This window comes from Lutjanus erythropterus, chromosome 23, assembly GCF_056507025.1.
Source record: "Lutjanus erythropterus isolate fLutEry1 chromosome 23, fLutEry1.hap2, whole genome shotgun sequence".
NCBI classification, from domain to species: domain Eukaryota; kingdom Metazoa; phylum Chordata; class Actinopteri; order Lutjaniformes; family Lutjanidae; genus Lutjanus; species Lutjanus erythropterus.
In genome coordinates this window covers 5,532,303-5,553,826 of record NC_139339.1, presented here as the reverse complement: position 1 = coordinate 5,553,826, position 21,524 = coordinate 5,532,303, and the positions used below count along the sequence as shown (strand labels likewise).

Genomic DNA, 21,524 nt, shown 5'->3' with positions numbered 1-21,524 from the left:
TGGCTCAAGTCAAACATCCAGAAGGAATTAACTTGGAACAAGAGGTTTACATAACACACTTACACACACACACAGGCACGCAGGAGGTCATTTTTGCACACACACACACGCACATACACACACAGACAGACACACACACCCCATGAGCAGTTGGCAGGGGAAGTTGAGTGTGTCAGTCGATAATGTGACCACTTCCTCCCCTCTTTCTCTTCTCTTCTGGTTTCTTTATTTCAGTCGGTCACATGTTTTGTTTTCTGTTGACATTATCTGTTAGAGCACATGGCAGGGCAGACTTTTCACGCACACACACACACACACACTCCTACAGCGCTGACATTCACTTCTTCACTGTATGAAGAAGTGAGACGCTGCACGCTATCACATCCATTGTCTGAGCAGACGCTTCCTCCAAAACGTGTTTCTGTGTGAGAGTTTGTACATGACATGACATAGCGGCTCGCTAATCTTTCTGCTTAGCTCATGAAACTGCCACCTTGTGTGTATGAGTGGCTTATAAATTAAACTACGAAGGATAATTCTGGTTTATTACAACTTAAATCTTATTTTTATAGTTTTAGCTGCCATTTCTGCACATAATAATGTTGTACTCAACAAATCGGGGGGGCAGAAACACGAGCTGTCAGTTGATTGTACAGGTTAATTAAATTATTTGGAGGAGAAAACAGGCAAATTAATGTCCAGCAAACTCTCTTGTTCAGCTTTGACCTGCTTCTTACTGGTCTCCCTGTGCAATGAGGGATTATTACATTCATGGACTTTGTCATAGCAATGTCAGCGTGTTTCCAGATCTTGGCTTTCATTCTGGCAACGGCGTCTTTATTTATGTAGCACGTTTCATCACACATAAGCTCAATGTGCTTAATATTGAGAGGCAAAATGTGAGCATAAACATAAGAAAACGGGTAACAAGGCAACAAATATAAGAATATCAGGATGAGTGGAATGCAATGCAATAAACCCCCCAAAAAATCAACATAATCAGTCAAATCACTGAAAATATCCTTTAAAAAATAGTTTTGAGTGTATCGTTATTTGCTTTCCTCTTGAACATTAGATGACATGATTGATTCCACTCATCTCTGTCTGCTAAATATTAAGATGGAGCCAGCTGGAGTATTAACTTAGCTTAGCATAGATTAGCATTAGTCTGGAGCTCTTTTGCGTAGCTTTGTCCACCATGCAGTGTGTCGACTGTACAGGCCGTGTGCACAGACCATGTACAGACATGCCTGTGTGTGTCTGTGGTGTTTGAGGATGCTCAGCCTCTTATTGATCTCACCTTTCGCCTCTCACTACCTCCAGGGTCTCTTTCCTTTTCCTCTCCACTCCACACTTACTGCATAATTTAATGCTGTTGTCAGTTAATGTTTGCTGCTTCCACTCTTTATGCTGAGCTAAGATAAGCTAATAGACCTTTTTCACAACAGCCATATTGATATGGGATAGTCGGGTAAACACAGGTGTTACGAATGAGGTCCCATTCCATATAGTGTAGCGGAACCTTTCCAATAAGCCAACACCCTGACTCTGTTGGACTTAAATGGAATGAAGCCTTTATAGTATCACAGGTAACAACTGTGTTTACTTTTCTATTTCATGTCATATTGGCTGGTGTGAAAAATGTCTGTTGCTTTCTTGCTTTAGTTTCATATTCAGTGGAAAAATAAAAGATCGATATAGACGACTCATCTAAGTCGTATAAATATAATGTTAATGCTAAAAGACAGAGGCTAAAGCTAGCTTAAATCCTAGAAAACATTGGCAAAATATGGCAAATATATGTCTATCATAGATGACAAAAAAATTAAAGTGATAGTCCACCCCAAAACGATTCATGGTCGGGTTTAGTTTTTTTCTGCTGGAGTTTCACAGGAAAACCGCGCTGCAGAATCTCACAGTGGAAATGAATGGTGACCAGTTTTCAAACAGAAAAAAAAAAAAAACATCTGCCAGGGTTTTAGGACACTTGGATTACGCCAGAAGAGCAGAATGGAGACTGTTTTTTTTTTTTTTTTTTTCAAACACGTTTGAAAACAGGTCACCATTCGCTTCTGCAATTTTAATTTTTGGGTCAACTGTCCCTTTAAGTACAGCAGACCTTCAGACAGATGCACAGCCAGACTAATGTACGTAAGCTAGTGCTCGTTAGCCGGCCATGCTAACGCTTACAGCTCACGTTAGAGCAGACAAAGACAAAGTTTAATTCAGTCCTCACATGTTGCTTTTGTATTTTAAGGTTTTGAAAGACGCCCACCTCCAAACAGCTGAGACACCTGGTATCGCGCTTCCTCTTGTTACAGTTGCTAATCTGTGACTGGGCGGTTGGTGTTTGGAGGAGAGGCTTAGCGAGGGGTCAACTGGGGACAAAATCTGTGTCCCCAGTTTGAAAAAAAAACAGATTTTTGACTCTGGGGTTGAGGTTAAGGGTTAGGTGAAGGTTAGGGTAAGGGTGAAGTAGGGACAGGGTTAGCCTCCAGGAAATTAATGTAAGTTGATGTAACGTCTCCAAAAATGGCGTAAGTGTGTGTGTAAGTGGGCTGTGGGCGGGCGGGCTGTGGGTGGGTGGGCGGGTGGGCGGGTGCACATGCGGGTTTGTGTTGTGAGTTCACCCCCGCTGATCTATGTGTGTTTGTGTTGTGTGAGAGATTTATGATTACTGCAACTATTTTTGAGTTTGTGTGTGTGTGTGTGTGTGTGTGTGTGTGTGTGTGTCAGCCCCGTTCTGCCTGTATTTATTTGCGCCTTGAGACATTTGGTATTTATATGATGTTTGTGTGTGTGTGTGTGTGTGTGTGTTCATTTGATCATTTTATTGATGTCCATCTTGTTTTTGCTTTTCGCCTCATAATTGATGATGTTTTTCCTTCCTCGTACATTTGGACTTTGTTTCCTTTGAAGTTTTATTGCTTCTTTCTCCTCGTTCCATCTAGTCTTCTTCTTCTCTTCGTGGATTCTAATATTTCACTGATTGGAAAACGCAGCGCACCACTTTGTCGGCTAAGTGACTAAAATGTTTACTCTCCCTTCATTTTCGCCCTCCGCAGACCACAGAAATATGACAGAGCTGAAGGAGGAGGAGGAAAGACGGAGAGATAAACAGATGAAGGAGGGAGCGATAGAGGAGGAGGGGTAGGAAACGGGGACAGTGTTATCTCACTGATGTGCAGGGGAAATATTACGAGGAGACACAGAGACAGTTATAGAGCTGTCCCGTACTTCACAGGGGTATTAAGTGTCCCACTCCTTCTCTTTCTCTAAACACCTCGCCAGCTCTCCCATAACAGCCATAAAACAGTTCGTAGGTCTCTTTGTTCTACTTCTCCGATGTTCCTGTGTCCTTTAAAGTCTCCTTCTGTCAAGCCTGCACTCTGAGAAATAAGAGTTCTTCCTCTTCCTTTGTAAGACTATTATTGATCCTTTAAGAACCCGTTTCATCCAAGGAACCCTTTTTGGAAGCAAGAGTTTCATCAAGGGTTCTTTGATAGAACCCCCTCTGTGGGTTTTAGATAAAACCCTTGGAATATATCCAGGTTCCTGGTAGAACCCCCTTGTTGTAGATAAAACACTTGAAATATAGACGGCTTCTCATCACCATAATATGTATAAGAGCCTCAGGTGGGTTCTTAATAGAACTCTTGGAATATAGAAGGGCTCTCAGGTGACCACCCTGGATAAGTTCTAGATTAAACCCTTAGAATATAGAAGGGTTCTCTGGAGAACACCCTGAGTGGGTTGTAGATGAAACCATTGGTATATAAAGGTTTTTTTTTGTAGAAACCCCCAAGTGGGTTCTTGATAAATCCTTTGGAATGTAGAGGGGTTCTTGGTAGAACCCCCTAGTTATACATAAAACACTTGGAATATAGAAGGGTTTTAGGAGGACGCCCCGGGCGGGTTCTAGATAAAACCCTCTGAATATTAAACAATAATGTGAAGAACCCCCTTAGAAGATGGAAATATTCTGGATAGACTCCCCAGAAAAGGTTCTGGGTGGAACCATTACTCCATAGAGGGGTTGTCCTTTAGGTTTCTGGGTTGAACATTTATCAGATGGTTCTAGGTATCACTCTTTATACAGGGTTCTAGGTAGAACCTTCTGAAAGGGTTTATATAAAGTGTAAAGTGTGTGTTCAAACAGAAACCAAAAAGGGTTCTCCTATGGGGTCAAGCTGAAGAACCCTTTATGGTTCTAGTTAGCCCCTTTATTTCTAGGAATGCTTCTCTCCTCTCCTCTGCACTGATTGGCCGGTTGGGTCGCAGCCAAGTGGTAAAGGGTGGAGACGTATGCTGTCCTGGCACCGTGTGTGTCTGTATGTGTGTGTTTGTGTGTGTGTGTGTGTTCAGGAGGATCAGTTTCCTATATGCCGTCATCTTGTGCCATTTGATAGGAGCTGTGATTGGTCATTCGAGACATATTTAGCTGTGGCGATCTTTCAAACGCACACGCAGGAGGCGCGTCACAGGAAAGGAGTGGCGCTCCCCTGATTGTTTAACTGCCCTTTCATATTTTTGTAATCTTTAAGAAAGTGAATGTGGGAGAGTGGCAGGCAGGCGGGAGGGAGGAGGGGAAGTGAAAAGTCAATCAAAGGAATGAAGGAAGGAAAGGAGTGAGTAAACAAGGGCCCAATCAAATCGCATTAACATTAAGTGTGCTTGTGTTTGGTGTCTAAATATAGACTAACCTAATAACTGTTGTTGCATCAAGACAACCCCTGCACGCAACTGCAGCACAGCACGAAGCTCACCCGAAGGAAACCGCGTAAGAAGGCACCAAGATAATGTATTTATAATTACACAATACAGGATGATGCAACAAAATGAGAGTTGTAGTCTCTTCATGCTACGCATAACATCTGGGCAACACTGTCCATGAAGTCTGACTGTTTGTGCACAAAGCATCAACAGTGTAAACAAATGGCCCTTTTTCATACATGGAGCTTGACTCAGTTTGATTCAAACCGTCAGGTCAGCACAGCAGGGGTTTGCATTTCCATTACAACAGGGCTACCTGCGTGAAGGTGCGTCTTTTACCTGAAGCCAAGCTCAAGGAGGCTTGAGTCAAGCGTCTGTAAAGCGGCACGCACTGTTTCCTTAAATTCTTCACGATAAAAGTCCTATTTTGTTTCTTTATTTAAATGCTTTTATTATGAAGGAGCTGTTTCATCAGCTGTAACTTAATACGACTCCGACACAGCCGAAAGCAAATGTGAAACAGTAAAATAAAGCAGATACCTGACAGTACAAACAGTGACAGAGGAGTGAAACTACATTTCACATTTTCCCTTTAACGAATATTGCACCTCCTGCACTTTGAAAATTGCAGAAAGCCATATGCAGCTATGCAACTATACAGCTATTGTCCTGTCTTAAGTAAATAAATAAAATATATTTCCCTGTCCTGTTTTTACCAGCACCTGGTAGTAACATGTTTGGTACGTTCAGTAGAGCATTTGCTGCAGCGCTGTGACTGTAAGATGGGCGAGATTCTCAGGTTGCAGCCTAAAAGTGAAAACCAGATTAGTGCTTCTGTGGTTGATGAGCAGGAAATGATTAATTTAATCTAAAACGTCTAACAGTAATGGGTGTCTGTATTCTTTCTTGAGAAAGAGGGAGGATGAGCTTGAGTTAAATTCAGTAGACCAGAGTGCATTGCAGCAGCACATGCTTTGTTTTGAATAAAGTGTGCCAGTCAGTTTTTATTAACTAGAAACAAGTGCAACAAGTTCAGACATTTCTCCAGAAGCGGTACAGGAGTGCATCCTGGGAAATGTAGGAAACGGCCACAGAAATATATGAGCCAGGCTGAGGGAAAGTCTTCAGTCCACCAAAAACAGTAAATTAAAGTAAATTGTAGCACTTTATCACAACATGACTCCTGGAAAAATCTCACCCAGACTCATTTGGAGCAGTAACGAGCCTGCGGCCGAGTCTGGAGTGATAAATGGAGTGAGCTGTGTTTGGGCTTAGCACTGAGGGATGACTGGAGCGCTACAGCTGCCATGACTAGCTAAATATTACACACTGAAACGCACAGATACACACACGCTAACTGAGCAGAAGGCCGGAATATGTTAGGAATGTGTGCTCGGAGATGACCGACCTTCACACGTACAGACACACACACACACACACACACACACACACACACACACACACACAGACACCATGTTATGCGCTCGGATACATAACTGGGTGCAAAAACACACATTCACGCACTTTTCTGATCACATGCTGATACATTTGTACTCGTCTAGAGTGAAGATATGCTCATGCATTCTGTGTCACATGCAGCTAATGTGCACTGACTATACAAACACACACACACACACGCACACACTCATTACACCCTGTCTTGCTCAACAGGTCAGGGTGTTTCACAAGTTGGGACCTGCATGTCGAGGATATGCCTGTCTTTATATTGCTGCCACTGTGTGTGCTTGAGTGTGTGCTTTTTACATCGCTACACTGTAAAAATAAGCAAAACAAAACTATTTGTGTTAACTTAAAAAGGTTGGTATCTGGGCTGTTTTAAAATTTTAAGTTGACTGAATTTTAAAAGACAAACTGAGGTAATTTTGTAATGATTCAAAGCAAAAATAAACTTCATACTAATTAAGTTTTGCTTGAGAAGAAGTGTTCAAAACACTTAAAATATTAAGTCGAACCAACAACTCTTCAGTCACAATAACATGCTCACTGTAAAAATAAACTAAAATTTAAATTTAAATAAAAAAAAAAGTCTGGCCTGCCTTGAAATTTTAAGTTGACTGAATTTGAAAATAATTAAAAACAAATAAACTTCATATCAATTAAGTTGTACATGAGAAAACATGTTCAGTAAGCTTAAGATATTAAGTTGAACCAACAACTCTTCAGTTACACTAACGAACATGCCAAATTTGATTTCCTGTGTGTGTAACACACTGCATGTTTTCATCATGTATGTTTCCTTTGAGAGCATTTTAACTCTCAAACACTGCATGCTGGGAAGTCTGCTAATATCATGTTTCCTTAGAAACTTAAGTTAATGAGTTGATTGAACTCTGTGCAGTACATTCATTCAACTCATGTTTTAAGTTCTGAAAATAAATACTAGAAATTTTAAGTTTAATTAACCTGAATAGATAAAACTTGCACATTTCTGTGAAGGTAATGAGAAAAGATAAGTTGATTCCACTAAATTTTTTTACAGTGTAGCCAGTGAGAAAATGTTAACGTCAAAGACACACACGCACACACACACAGGCGGCAGACAAAGTTGTAGTCTCATTACTGTGGTCTCCAAGGAGTCACCATGGCAATGGCAGAATGAAACCACGGCCTGTGGGAGAGGGTGTGCGTGTGTGCGTGCATGTGTGTGTGCGCGCGCACATATGTGTGTGCGTGTGTGTGTCCTACAGACCCAGAAGCGCTTTATTCCCCCAGGAAGTGAGTTATTCTCCACAGGCCAATCAGAGGACAAAGTTTGCGACAGAGTTTAATCCAATTGGTCCAACACGTCTGACCTTCATTACTCGTGGCCAATCCCGGGGGAGCGAAGCCGCCAGCAGGGTGATGACATCACAGCTGGAGTGAAGTAATGAAAGGAGGAATGAGGAAGACACGAGTGTCAATATGTGGTGACTTTATGAGTTTCTCTTTGTTGTTATTCTTGGAGAGGAAAACAGAACACGGATGAAACGTGCAAGAGCCTCTCAGATTTAGTGAAAGAACAACAGGAAGAGACACATAAACATTTTAAATCTTATTCATTAATGAAACATCCTACGATGGAGGGAAGAAATGTAAATTGTGTCCTAAAAATGCACTAAATGTCACAGCAAAACCACACACAGATGGAGAGAAAAAATGAGGTGCAAAAGACGTGAGATGAGTGACACAGATGGAGTAAGAAAGCTCGGGGAACGAGCACAAGCCTAAACAAATATTTACAGTGCGTCCTCCTCTGTGTTTATGGCCGGGTTTATGACCACGCTCTCCTCCTCTCGTCCGTCCCGCTGCATTTTCGTCTCTGGCTCCGTCTTCTCCTCACAGACCGCACCGTCCTCGCTTGCCTTTATGTCGCGCAGCTCTGTCCCCATCTTCTCCTTGTGTGTGTGTTTGCTTGTTTGCATGTGTGTGTGTGTGCATACATGTGTCTATCTGTGTCACAGCATCAGTCATGCAAATCTGCTCATAAGATGTGTCGAAGATATCAGGTGCTATTTAGAGAGACCTTTTGGAGAACTACACACACACACACACACACACACACACACACACTCACACTCAAACACAGAGAGATGCTGACGATTCCTCTCTGTCTCTGTGTTTTCCACTGTCTCACACAAACACACACTGAGCTCATATGTTAGTGGCTGTGTTTTATGTCCAGAGAAGCAGGGGAGTCTGATAAAGGATTGATAAAAGTGGATTTAATGGAAGGAGGAGAAAGCTGAGGGAGCGTAAGCCTTTAGCCTGAGGAATTTGTTTCTTGACAGGCGTTTATTCAGATTTGTCTTCTTTTTATCCATCTATCTTTCATCCAAAAACACACTTTTGTTCTGTCTGCATTTCTGCCTGCTGCTTCTTACATAAATTGCAAACTGCATAAAATAATGTATATTAAAACGTGTCGGGCCCCGTGATTTTATAAACATAGTTTGCTCTTTTATCAGCAAAAGAGTGTAGGATTGTAGGACGCACCTCACCCTCCCCTTCCAAAAATGGGAAGGGGATATTCATTCCTGCCATATTCTGGCAATTGGTCCCCCTAAATCTTACACGCTGGACCTTTAAAGGGATAGTTCACCCAAAAACGTAAATTCAGTCATTGTCTGCTCACCCTCATGCCGATCGAAGGTTGGGTTTATTTTGTTAGTCTGCAAAACACTGCTGGAGTTTCACGGGAAAACAGTGCTGCAGAGTCTCCCAAACAGTGGACGTGAATGGTGACCAGTAGTAGATCCTTAGCTTGGAGGCACGTTCACGTGCGCATGCACACTGTTGGAACGGGGTGTGTGTGCTGTGACGATGTGCAAACGGCATGTAGGGACTTGGATTATAAAAGATGAGCAGGAAGGAGGCATTTTATGTTTTTTCTTCCAGCTTGGCTTTTTCCCTGTGAAGCTACAGCAGTGTTTTATAGACTAACGAAATAAATTCAACCTTCAACTGGCGTGAGGATGAGTAGGTAATGACTGAATTTTCATTTTTGGGTTACTATCAGCGTGTGGTGTAGGAATCTTGAATGTGGCAAAACCATCAAATAGTTATTGAGATATTTCAGTCTGGATTAAAGCATTGCTATCCTTAGAATAACACTGCTAAAGTGGCAAAAAATATGATGGTTGTCTCTTTCTTTAAAAGCAGATGAACCAGTATGACCAGTATCAGCATTACAGGGAATCTCACTGTTTCCTGCTTCCTTTCTCTCATTAATTTTCAACAGTGATACTGACTAATACACCAAAATAGGTTGAAATTACTGATGCTTATGTCGTATTCCTGTCCTGAACACACTCTCCCACTCATCAAGTCATCGACTGACATCTGTCTCTGTTGTAGGAGGTGGAGATTCTGGACATGGGCACCATCAGGGACACCAGGACAGGGAAATATGCCAAACAACCAAAGGTTGGTCGTGTGTGTGTGTGTGTGTGTGTGTGTGTGTGTGTGTGTGAGTGAGAAAGAAAGAAGCTGTCACCTCCTGCTGTCGATAACTTTGTCCTCTGACCAGAGATTGATGCTCAAGTGTGACTGTCACCAAAAGATGTGTGTGTGTGTGCCTACTGTACGCGCGTGTTTCCTCTCTCAGCTGATGGTGCAAAGGTGACGGAGCGCTAATGAGCCTGCTGACAGATGGACCATCAGACAGGAAGTGATACAACCAGTGACTGTTGATGAGGAAGTCATTGTGTAAGCGCAGATCTTGTCGACAGTGACACTAATATACTGTAGGATGTTAGTGGTAAACAAAGTTCAAACACAAATGTGTTGACATCGCGCAGGCTTGTGGATTAAATTAGTAAAAAAAAAAAAGACTGCAGAGTCACTGGTCAGCATTTTACATTATTACTTCACTTGCTCTGTAATCAGAGTAATGTAAAGTAACTAAAAAAGAATTTGCGTAATATGTTAGAGTCATTACCTTCAGCCGTGATGCAACCAGAACTGCATGTTCAGGAATATTGTCTAGTTACAGTGTGACATTCAGGGGTGTTGTGTAAAAACTGAATTTTATGACTGTTTTGTGGTAATGAAATGTGCCCGTAAGACTGCTGAGTCATGTCAAAAAATGGTGCGTTCACAACAGGACTGACAGAAAACCCGTCATTTATGGCATCTGGTTTTGCAGATAGCTTTGGTTTGGTTTGGCTAGTTTTAGACGCATCTGTCTCTGTGATTTCTGCCTCCACCCAAATGCAACATTTATCTGCGGTGCTCGCAGTGTTTATAAAAGTCATTTCAAAGCTGCTGTAATCATTGGGCCTCATGCAAGAACATTTTCATTTCCTTATCTTAAATTTATCTCAGGCTTTTTTTTGTAGAAGGGCTCATATAAACATGTCACATCAGATTCAACAAACACTGACTTCAGATACCTGCGTAAATGATACACCTTAGCATAATTAACGCTCCAATAATACCATACAAGGCTGCGCTTCCTGACCCATATGTCAGGAAGTGTTCATTCATGAAAATAGCATTATACAGAGAAAAGAAGTGTGAGAATCTGTTGTATGCTGAATGTTTTTAATTGTTCAGTAAAAAAGAAAATGAAAAAAAGACAATGAATATTAGACTTAAAATCATCAGGTGGTCAGTAACTCTAAATGAATGTTCTGTTTGTAAAAAAAATGCCATATATGCCTTACAAAGTGATGATGTATTTATGTTGCATTTCCATCTTGTTATCCAAAAAAAATCTACTAATGCAGGTTTAGAAAGTCCAGCAATATTTATTTCCAGAAGCAGCGTCCCTGTTGCTCTGCAGCGACCACAGAAAACACTGTCAACTGTTTTACGAGGGCTGTTTCTTAGTTAGAAAGAAGTTCCAAAGAAAACTGTCAATAGTGAGGTCTGTGGATTATCTTTAGTAACACGGAGAACGATGACACAGTTCCTGGAAATGCGTGTGATGTTTATTGCCCTGCAGTTTGGGCGAACTGACCCTTTAAAAAAACCTCGCTTGCCGCTTAATGACAACGTACATTTTGTGCAGTGCTTTTCTTGACAATCAGTCATCCGAGTTAATTTATTTAATTGAAACGAAAGAGAAACTGGATAGAGAGGGAGTGGCGGGGAGGACGCCTGATTGATAGAGAGACACTGAGTGTTGTAGTTGGCGGCGGAGAGAGAGAGAGTGGTCTGAAGAGGAGGAAAGAGTCGTTTGGTTAATCAGATCAGAGTGCTGCACCACATGCATCACATTTACTGTTCTCAGGAGACGGAGGGACGGACGAGCAGCGGGAAGGATGTAGAGTCTGTATACACAAGTCAAACCGGCGCTGTGGCTGAAATACTGCGTGTGTCATGTTCACGTTCAATTCATTTTATTTACACGGCGGCTGTTTACCTCTGACTGCTGTGTTCCAGGCTGCAAGTTGTATAAATAAATCTGACATATCGTAATTAGACCCAAACTGATATATCACTTGGCAAATAAACATTATTTTATTTTGTTGTCATTTTATTAGATTTAGCTTTTTTCTCAGTGTTGTGAAGCTTTTTGTAATTACTTTTTGAAAGGTGCTATAAATCCAAAATGACATTAACTTTTATTGCCGTTTTGATCATTTTAAATAACTGTAAATTAAAAAATGCTAACAAAAACAAATGCTAAAGCTGTGCAAAGGTTGTCTGTTGTCCCACAGTAGTTAATGGGTTGACAAAGATGTTATTTTAGCTTGAATTGTGGCCCCATATTCCTCCACTGATCAATCAGAAGAAGGGAAATGATTATAATAATAATAATATATAACAATTTGTCAGATTCCCTACGTTTATACAACTTGCAACCCGGAACACGGCAGTATGACATTTGAGCTTCACATCCCGAGTGTGACATCAGAGGGAAATGGCCTGAATGTGGTGAATGTCCTAAAGCGGGGGTCGTCAGTGTTTTTCAGTTCACGGACTCCTGAGCCGATAAAGAGACTTATACTACTTATATTGCATTGAATATTTCTTGATTGCGTTTACCTGTAGCCGGCACATAAACAGCAGTTGTAGCGTGGCTGATGCTAGGTGTGTTAGCTTCACCTGTAGCTGGTGCATTCTGAGATTTTGTGTCCGAGTCTCTTGCTTGTGAAGTTACAAAACGATCTGTTGTGGCTCATAAGAGTTTCTGTGCGCCAGGGATAATAATACAGCTAATATGTTTCAATAATACTTAGACAGCTTGTCCCCATGAAGTAACTCTGAGGACTCCCTAGGGGTCACGGACCTCATGTTTAAGACCCATATCCTAATGAGTACATAAGTATAAAAATGTGTGTGTGTGTGTGTGTGTGACAGGACCCCAAGCTGCGAGAGGTGCTGGGCTTCGGTAAGGCAGACAACGTCGAAGGGAAGCTGGTAACCGTCGTCTATGGCAACGACCTGGTCAACATCTCCTTCCTCAACTTCCAGGCTATGCAGGAAGACACAGCCAAGGTAACCGCGGAAACCACCACCGCCATCATCCCAATAACCTCCTCGCATTACTTACAGACGATCCAGCGAGGCACTGGAAGTTAACAAGCCACTGTTGCTGCGGTGGCGTTTACAAGTTTACAATTTTCTACTTTTGCACTTCGTTTTCATGCGAAGTTACTTTTGACAATAATGCTGGGAAGAAGCTGTGTAGTTTTTTGATGAACCAACATTCAAGTGCTTACAAAAAAGAAAGAATGAAGCCAGAACAAAACAGTTTTTGTGTCTGAAACTATAAGATCTGTTCTTTCTTTTGATGTATTCCATGTTGACATATTCATAGAAAACTCAGTGAACTTTGTCAAAAATGCTGGCGGGGAAAGAGTTAATATCGGCATCCTTAAAGGAACCTTTATCAGTTCCCGAGGGCCGCTGTATAATGTCGTCAGTCCGTTTATCCGCGATGTCACTGTCAGCAGGAAACAGCAGACACGGTGACTAGAAGGGAACCCCAGATCCGCAAGATCTTGCGAGACTGAACATTTTGCAAATGTGGGGTTCCCTTCTGCAGATAACCAGCAGACACGACGTGCCACAGCAGCGATGGCGGAACACAAAGCGGTCGCTGGATTTGTCTTTACCTGTATTTCTTGTCTTCTCGCCCCCTTCTCTCCTCAGGCCATATGCTGATTACTTTACGATGTTGACATAGAGGCATGTGTGTGTTTAGGAGTCGTAAAGAGTGATTATTCCATCTGTGTGTGTGTGTGTGTGTGTGTGTGTGTGTTGTATACTGTATATAGAAACTGTTCCACTTAGTTTTAACATCAGACCAACACAGTCAAACAAGCCTGTTTTATCATCTTGTTCCTGACTGTGTGTGTGTTTTTCCAGATTTGGACAGATGAGCTGTTCACTTTGGCCACAAACATACTGTCCCAGAATGCATCACGGAGCACCTTCCTCCTCAAAGCGTAAGACTCTGTGTTTGTGTGCCTAATCTCAACATGAAGCGACGGCAGATTTTAGAGATTATTGTTACTAAAATGTCTCTTCCTTTCTTTCTTCTTCTTTTTTCTTTCCCCAGGCACACAAAGTTAAAGCTGCAGGTGAATCAGGACGGGAAGATTCCTGTGAAGAAGTGAGAAACGCCCACATCAACCACTTTTTAAACTCTGTGCAGAATTTCAGATACCGCTGACCTCCACTTCTTCTTTCCTTTCCTCTTCTCGGTCTCTCTTCCACTTTCTCTTTCGTCTCGTCGTTAGTTCACCTCTGCTGCAGCTGTTTGACCCCATCTGTTGATCAGCCCTGTCACTCACGCGCATCTGTAATTTAAAGGGATAGTTCGGATTATTGGGGCCCGTGCACCGAATGAGTCTCTTTTCTCTTTCTCTTTTGCCATCTTAATTGCATTTTTGAGGGGCTGAACATGCTCGATAGCACATGAAAGTTGGCACAAAATTCAATTGTGTTGAAAATTTTACGTGTGATATAATTTTCGGTGATGGCCGTGGCAAAATAGTTTGGCCACGCCCCCCAAAAACCAGCCCCAGTGGTTCGTTTTGCACAGTAACACAAAAAACTAACAGACTGAGGCAGTGGCAGTGGTTTTGGAAAGAGAAATATTCTTCTTGGCTTCTGTAATGGTGGTTTTCCAATCATTCTTAATTTTTATATAGATACACTGACTTATTAATAAATACCTGGTATAACCCCATACTAAATAATCCAAACTATCTCTCTAAGACTGTGCTTTTAACAGTGAATGTTTTTTACTCATTCATGCTAAAAAATGTCTGATATCTCTCTAAACTTCTTTTCTTTCAGTATCCTCAAGATGTTCTCAGACAAAAAGAGAGTGGAAACGGCTCTGGAGCAGTGTGGCCTTATCAATAACAGGGTAATCATCAGAAACAATCACTGACCACAGGGCTGCTGCTCTAGATGTGTTCACCTCGTTTCATAGATGATAATAGTTGTCAGCTCTCTGTCTCTCACCCCGGGGTGTTGCACAGCATTCTTTGCATGCCTTTGTAATGTAAGGAACGCAAAAAAAAAAAGCCTGTATGAGAGGAGTACATTTTAATTAACTGATGACAAAAGACAAGTTTTTCACTTTTCTGTTTTGTATTATTGAGCAAACAAGATAAAGATGTGTTAAACAGTGAGCTTTCTAAGCTGAGCTACCTGGCTTATCACATTTATCGTGCAGACACGAGCCTGATTTAATCTCCTTGTCTAACTTTGTAGCAAGAAACCAAATGAGTTTCCTGTTTCCTGAAATGTTAAATAATTTGTTTAAAGCCACATGTTGCCAGTGAAATTGCATAAAAACTGTTTATTAAGTGAGTGGAAAAGTTGAAATATTTAGCTAAAAGTAATGAATATATTGTCTAAAAATTTGGCTAAATAAAAATGGATAAAACATTTTATGTAATTATCAGCCTGAAAGTAGTGTATAGACAAAGGAATTAGCTAAAAGTCGATGGATAGAAAGTTTAAATAATTAGCTAAATATAATAGATAGACAGTTTAAATAGTTAGCTAATTTTAGCTAACTATTTTATCCATCAACTTTTAGTAAAAGTTGATGGATAGACAATTGAAATGATTAGCTAAATAAAACCTAATAGATAAACAGTTGGAATAGTTAGCTGAGAGTTATGGATAGACCGTTAAATATAGCTAAAAGTAATGGATAGAAATGCAAAAGTACTACAAGTAAGTAAGAAATTAGCTAAAACTAATGGTTGAAGGGTTGAGCTTTTAGTAGGAATGAAAACTTGATCAAACCAAACAAGACACCAACAGATGAATTGTATGAAAATATGTTATGTGGTGTTACTTAACATTAAAATGTGTCCTCTATTGCTCAGACTGAAACTCCTTGCAGTTTGAGTTTGGCTTCCTAGAAAGAGCAACTAAATTAGAACACTGAAAATAATGTCTTCATTCATTCCATCAAAACTGAGAGTTAAAACAAAATAATTAGTCATGTGCTTTTTTTTTAATTTATTTTCTTGCATTGTCACAATCTTTGCTTTAATGTGGATTGTGGTTCAGGAGGTAAAACAAGGTTTCCTGTGTGTTATTAGTCAGTGCAATCTGTCCTCAAAATCAGTCTGGAGTCACAAGACGTTTTCTTTTTGAATAAGACACCAGATTGTGCAAACTGCAGTGTCAGCGTTTCTCTTTGTATCGCTGTACGCTGCCGCCTCCTGCTGGTGAAACAGTGGGAAAAGAAACAATCCTCTCTGTTCTCCTCCAGTCAGAGGGACTCAAGCCGGATGATTTCACATACGAGGCCTTCCAGAAGTTCCTCGACAGCCTCTGTCTTCGGCCTGAGATACAAAGCATCTTTGAGGAAAGGTATGCATCACGTAGATACTCCTTTCTCAAACACATACTGTGATTTTTCCAGTTATTTTTCTTCCCTGCACGCGCTTTCTTCAGCACTTTTCTCTTTGCTCCAGTGGCTCCAAGAGGAAGCCGTTCATCTCTCTGGACCAGCTGATGGATTTCATCAACCGCAAGCAGCGAGACTCCAGGCTGAACGAGGTGCTGTACCCGCCTCTGAAGAGAGAGCAGGTCCGACAGATCATGGAGAAATATGAGACCAACACAAGCCAACTGGAGAGAGGTGTGTGTGCGTTTGAATGTGTTTTTCTGGTTCCTTCTTTCTTTAATCCAAAGATAATCCAAGACTGGGACAGAGTGAGCTGTGGATCAAATGACAGCACAAAAAGAGACTCAAGACGCATAAATCTTACTATTTTGCTAGATAACAAGGGTTCAGTTTACATGCAGCTGTATTTTCTTGTAAATTATATCCCTAAGCAAGGTTTATCAGCCGCAGCAGTGCTCTGATAACTCCAGATTTATGGGCATGACTGATTCCCTTGACTTTTATTGGAGCAAAGTGGTTGTGCTCCTTTAAAAAGCCTTTTGGCCATGCTGAAACCATATCCATTTCCCTTCTCAAAAGCATCCAGAACGCCTGCATCATTCTCAGACTTTGATGAAAATGTCCTCCACCTGTTTTGCTGAGGTCATCGGCGGATAAACTGTACAAACCTAGGAGACGAGAAAAAAAAAAAAAAGAACACAGAGCCTTGGCTGCAGTGAGCCGCTCTGCTAGGACACCGTTAAGCCAAAATCTGTAAGATGATCCACGATCCGGCCCGCAGTGTTCAGAACTCACCTGGAACTCCCTCTGAATCTGTTGATGTCTGTCCTAAACCATCAGCCATCTGCTCCTTTGGTCACTTCACTGCACATGACGTAAACTTAGCATAGCATCTTCCTGTCCTGCCACTTTAAATTAAACAGGTTTATAGCTGCAGGGTGAGGATTTTAACTGACATCACCAAAAAACTTAAGACAGAGACGATTAAATATGCAAAATATGAATTATGCATACATTATGTGCTAATTTGCATGCATTTCTAGAACAGAAATCCGACCCCCCGCTCAGATTTGCACAACTGAAATCACAGTTTCAGAGTTGGTAAACTGTTTCCAAAGTCAAATTCAAGCGCTTTTTCAGAATTTTCAAGGTGCGTTTTCAAGGTTTTCCAGCACCTTACAGCTGGTAAATGACATATTTATATATAAAATGATTATTTCACCTCTTCATCACGTTAAATCAGATGTTACTGCGCTTTAAAATGTGTCACCTGTCTGTAAGTTGACTTGTTTTTCCTACTAAGACTGTGAATTTTGTGCATTTTCCTTAAATGACAGTTGAAAATGCTAATAATTGATTAATCTTGTCTCCTGCAGACCAGATCAGCGTGCAGGCTTTCGCTCGATATCTGGGAGGAGAAGAAAACAGCATCGTCCCTCCGGAGAGGCTGGACATCATCGACGACATGAACCAACCGCTGTCTCACTACTTCATCAACTCCTCACACAACACGTACCTCACAGGTAAATTAAAAAAAAAGACACCGCACACACCTCACATCATCAGACTTTAATGCTTTTTTTTTTGTTGTTGGATCTGAAACCATCTCTCTCTCGTCTTTCCTCTCTGTGCGCCTGCAGTGGGTCAGCTGACCGGCCTGTCGTCGGTGGAGATGTACAGACAGGTGCTGCTGACCGGCTGTCGCTGCGTAGAGCTGGACTGCTGGAAGGGCCGGCCGCCAGACGAGGAGCCGTACATCACCCACGGCTTCACCATGACCACTGAGATCCCCTTCAAGGTGACAGTCACTACCTTTTATTCAGTTTTTGTCTAATTTAATGGGTTAAGTTGAGTTTTTGTAACTATTGTGCAGCATTTTTACAAGGTTATGAAATCATGTGAGTCTTTCTCTTACATTTATGTCTTTTACCGTTCTTCATTTGACTTGCGACACATAAAGGTGATGTGATCTTAATCTTAACATGTTTTTGCAGCTTGGTCAGCAAATTCTTTGAGCAGCATAAAATCACTCCTTGTGCTTCAAGTAAAAGGGAGAAACTTGTGCTGTTTGATTGATAAGGTGCAAAGCGCAAGTAACAATCTGAGGAAATGTTTATTTTGCCACGTACTTGGAGATTTTATTCGGCGGAGCTCCTTTTAATGTCCTCGTTCTTTCCCACGCTGCAGGAGGTGATCGAGGCGATAGCAGAGAGCGCCTTCAAGACCTCGCAGTACCCCGTCATCCTGTCCTTTGAAAACCACGTCGATTCGTAAGTCTTATCAGTCTGCGGGAGTGTGTTTATCAGCACCTTGTTTCAGATGTAGTTCCTCTCAGGCTTGAAGTATTTTGTTTCAGTGATTGAGTTTTTTTTTTTTTTTTGCAGTTTATTCTGATGTGTTTGGTTCAGAGGAGATGCAAAATGCAAGATTTTTATTTGAATATTTGCTCTAAAACGGTGGTTCCCAATATTTTTTCTTTGGAGGAAAACTGAGCCCCCCCAGCTTGAGCACACACAGGGTTCATACAGGTGCTGGAAATCCTTGAAAACACTCAAGTTTGAATGTTTTCAAGGTTTGGAAAGTGCTTGAAACTGCTTGAAATTGTGCTTTTATAATAAGTTGCAGCCTGACTGAATTTGCTAGATAAAGAAATAAAATAAATCATATATTTATTGAGCCAGATTGTACAGGAAGTTAATGTTTAATCATTAATCATCAATCAATTTATTACCAAATAAGTATTTAACAGATTAAATGTGCATTTGACACTGTTTTGTCTGGCTGAGCCATTCATTGGATGATTTAAAATTAAACCTAAAAAATGAAGAAAAAAAACAAGAAAGAAGTTTTGAACTCTTGTAACCCTGATATGAAGCAAACTCTACTTAAAAACAGGTGACATATCTGATTCTGAGGACCTTCTGGCGCCCCCTTGAGGGGAACCCAGACCCCAGATTGGGAACCAGCGCTCTAAAACATGAGCTGATAAATATTAAAATGTTAATGGTCTAAAGTTAATTTAAGGGCCCTGTCTCATTGCCGAAGGTTAAAATAAACCTAGAAACTAACGTGTGTCTCTTGTTGACTCAGGGCCAAGCAGCAGGCCAAAATGGCCGAGTACTGCAGGACCATCTTCGGAGACGCCCTCCTCATCGATCCACTGGAGAAATATCCGGTAAGACCTGAACACGTGTTTAAAGTCTGAAATAGATGCATTTTGAGTGACGTCTCGCTGCTGCGATCATCCACAGTCACACCGTTAATCAACTATCAGACCATCAAATGTGATCAAACAGTTTGTGACATGAACATCGGCTCGTGATCCTGATATTTTCCTTTCAGTCTGTCTTTTTTTCTCGGTGCACACACACAGTAATTCAAATAAAACGCAAAAAAATGTGCATGACCCTCGAGAGAAACCACAGTTTGTAGCATCAGACTTTAAATTCTTATTTTTTTAAATGTATTTTTTCATTTTAGAATTCTGAACTTTATTATAAAGTTAAATCAGGGTTTGCAGTAAAAAGAAATGAGGGTTTCAAGGGCCAAACTAAACATAGAAACACAGAAATAATTATATAATAAATTAAAATAGCTCACAGATGTGTATATAATGTCTCATTTAAGTTGTCCTTTATTTATGGTAACAAATAAGATTAATTAATTTAATTTAATCATTTTATCATAGATTTTTTCTGTAGCTATATACAGTATTTTAACCATTGTATAATATATTTATTTATTTAAGCATTTAATTGTACCATTATTAAGTATCTATGTATTTAGGTTTGGTCCTTAAAACCCTCCATAATAAAAGTACATGAGTGAAATACATGTTTTACTGGTTTGGAGACAGAAGATCTAATTATTCCTGAGAATTGTGTTCATACTTCCTGTAAATGTCAGCAGTGGTGAAAACCTCTGCAGCCATTTGTTCACATGTGTACAGAAGCTGCAGTGCAGGTTAAAACGTGCAGTATTTGTAGTTTTTTTTTACCTGTTTAATGGAGAGCGAAGCTTAAACTTAATTCATTTGAATGCAAATCACTTTTTACGACGACTTTAAAATTAAACAATCGTCCGGAGTTTGAAGACTGTAAAGATGTTGCTGCTTTAGACAGATTTTAGGGCTGGTTAATTTTTATAGTTATAAGTGACTCCTGGGACACTTAAATATGGATGAAATGTCATGTCCTCCAGTCCACACATCTATTATAACCATGTTCAGAGCGCCGTCTCTTAGTTATTCATCTCAGATACAAAATTCTGGGACTTTTGTTCTTTCTTTTATCCCTTTATCTGTCTTATAAAGTGACCTCATCTAGCTCTGAGTGTTGCTTATTCGTTTCCTCTCCGTGCGTCTGCAGTTGGAACCCGGACAGCTGCTGCCCTCACCGCAGGAGATGCTGGGCAAGATTCTCGTCAAGAACAAGAAGAAGCACCACCACCACCGACCGTCGAGCAGCGGCAGCATACGACGCAGGGAGCAGGAGGAGCAGTCGTCACCCAACAACGGTGAGTCCAGATGACCTCCTGCGTCTCTCGTGGTGGCGTGCAGGGCTGAGAATCTGCAGGATTAGACCGTATTTAAGCGTTACGGCGGCCTGTCCGGTTGTAATAACATAAAATCTGGTTCAAAGTGTTTGGAGGAATGAAAACCTGAACCGTCTCAGGCCAAGATGGCATATGGCTGACAGCTGCGTGACACAAGCTTAAAGTGAAGTTGATGAGATATATATGTTCCACAAATTCAATTTTCAATTTAATTGTGCAGCCCTGGTTGATACCATTTGTTTATATTTTATTATATTTATTTTATGCTCATTTTGCCACTTGAGAATCAATAAAAATGTTCAAATTTCCCTCTGCAACACTGCAGTAGGACACCTGGAACTTTGGGGAGCACCGTAGAAAAAATCATGCCGTGATTTGGCATCAAAAGCTGCTGACGTTTGCAGATTTCTGCATGAATTGCATTCTTCATCGATCGAATGGCGAACACTTATGTTCTGGCGATTGCTCAGGGACTCCCTTATTGTCAGCATGCCTCGGAGAGCCGTCAATCCTCTGAATGCTTCAGTTTGTGGTTGTGAAGTTTCACGAGGCTGTTACTATCCTGGAAATCACTAGAGGTCATTTTACACGCCGAGGGCAAGTTTCAAAAATGAAATGGCTACTATGGGGGCTAACATCATCACACATGAACACCGCTGGGCTCACTGAATCAACAGGAGTCTCAGCTTTCCAATCAGTTCCAGTTTATGTAATTCTAATACTGTTTATAACCCACAGTTAGCAGGAATATTCAGACAGAATAGGTGTAAATAACACATTTATACTGCGTGGAAATAACTGCTTGGTTTTTGCCCAAAACTGCATGAGATTAGATTAAAGTGTTTAGCCATTTAGCCAACTTCCCAGCAAGCTAGCATGACATGTTATCTTCTCTTTAGCTTTAAAATTGAGTCAAAGCTGATGG

General features: G+C 41.0%; 1 protein-coding gene across 1 annotated transcript in view; it reads left to right on the top strand.

Moving 5' to 3' along the window:
- The window catches only part of plcb3 (phospholipase C, beta 3 (phosphatidylinositol-specific)), a 64,153-nt gene that overhangs the window by 34,071 nt on the left and 8,558 nt on the right, over positions 1-21,524 (top strand). The window contains exons 3-14 of the mRNA XM_084711864.1: positions 9,568-9,636; positions 12,520-12,657; positions 13,531-13,610; positions 13,724-13,777; positions 14,467-14,539; positions 15,908-16,008; positions 16,113-16,279; positions 17,422-17,568; positions 17,686-17,843; positions 18,233-18,315; positions 19,136-19,220; positions 20,413-20,560. Of these exons, the coding sequence (XP_084567990.1) occupies positions 9,568-9,636; positions 12,520-12,657; positions 13,531-13,610; positions 13,724-13,777; positions 14,467-14,539; positions 15,908-16,008; positions 16,113-16,279; positions 17,422-17,568; positions 17,686-17,843; positions 18,233-18,315; positions 19,136-19,220; positions 20,413-20,560 (1,303 nt within the window). The remainder of the gene's footprint in view (positions 1-9,567; positions 9,637-12,519; positions 12,658-13,530; positions 13,611-13,723; positions 13,778-14,466; positions 14,540-15,907; positions 16,009-16,112; positions 16,280-17,421; positions 17,569-17,685; positions 17,844-18,232; positions 18,316-19,135; positions 19,221-20,412; positions 20,561-21,524) is intronic.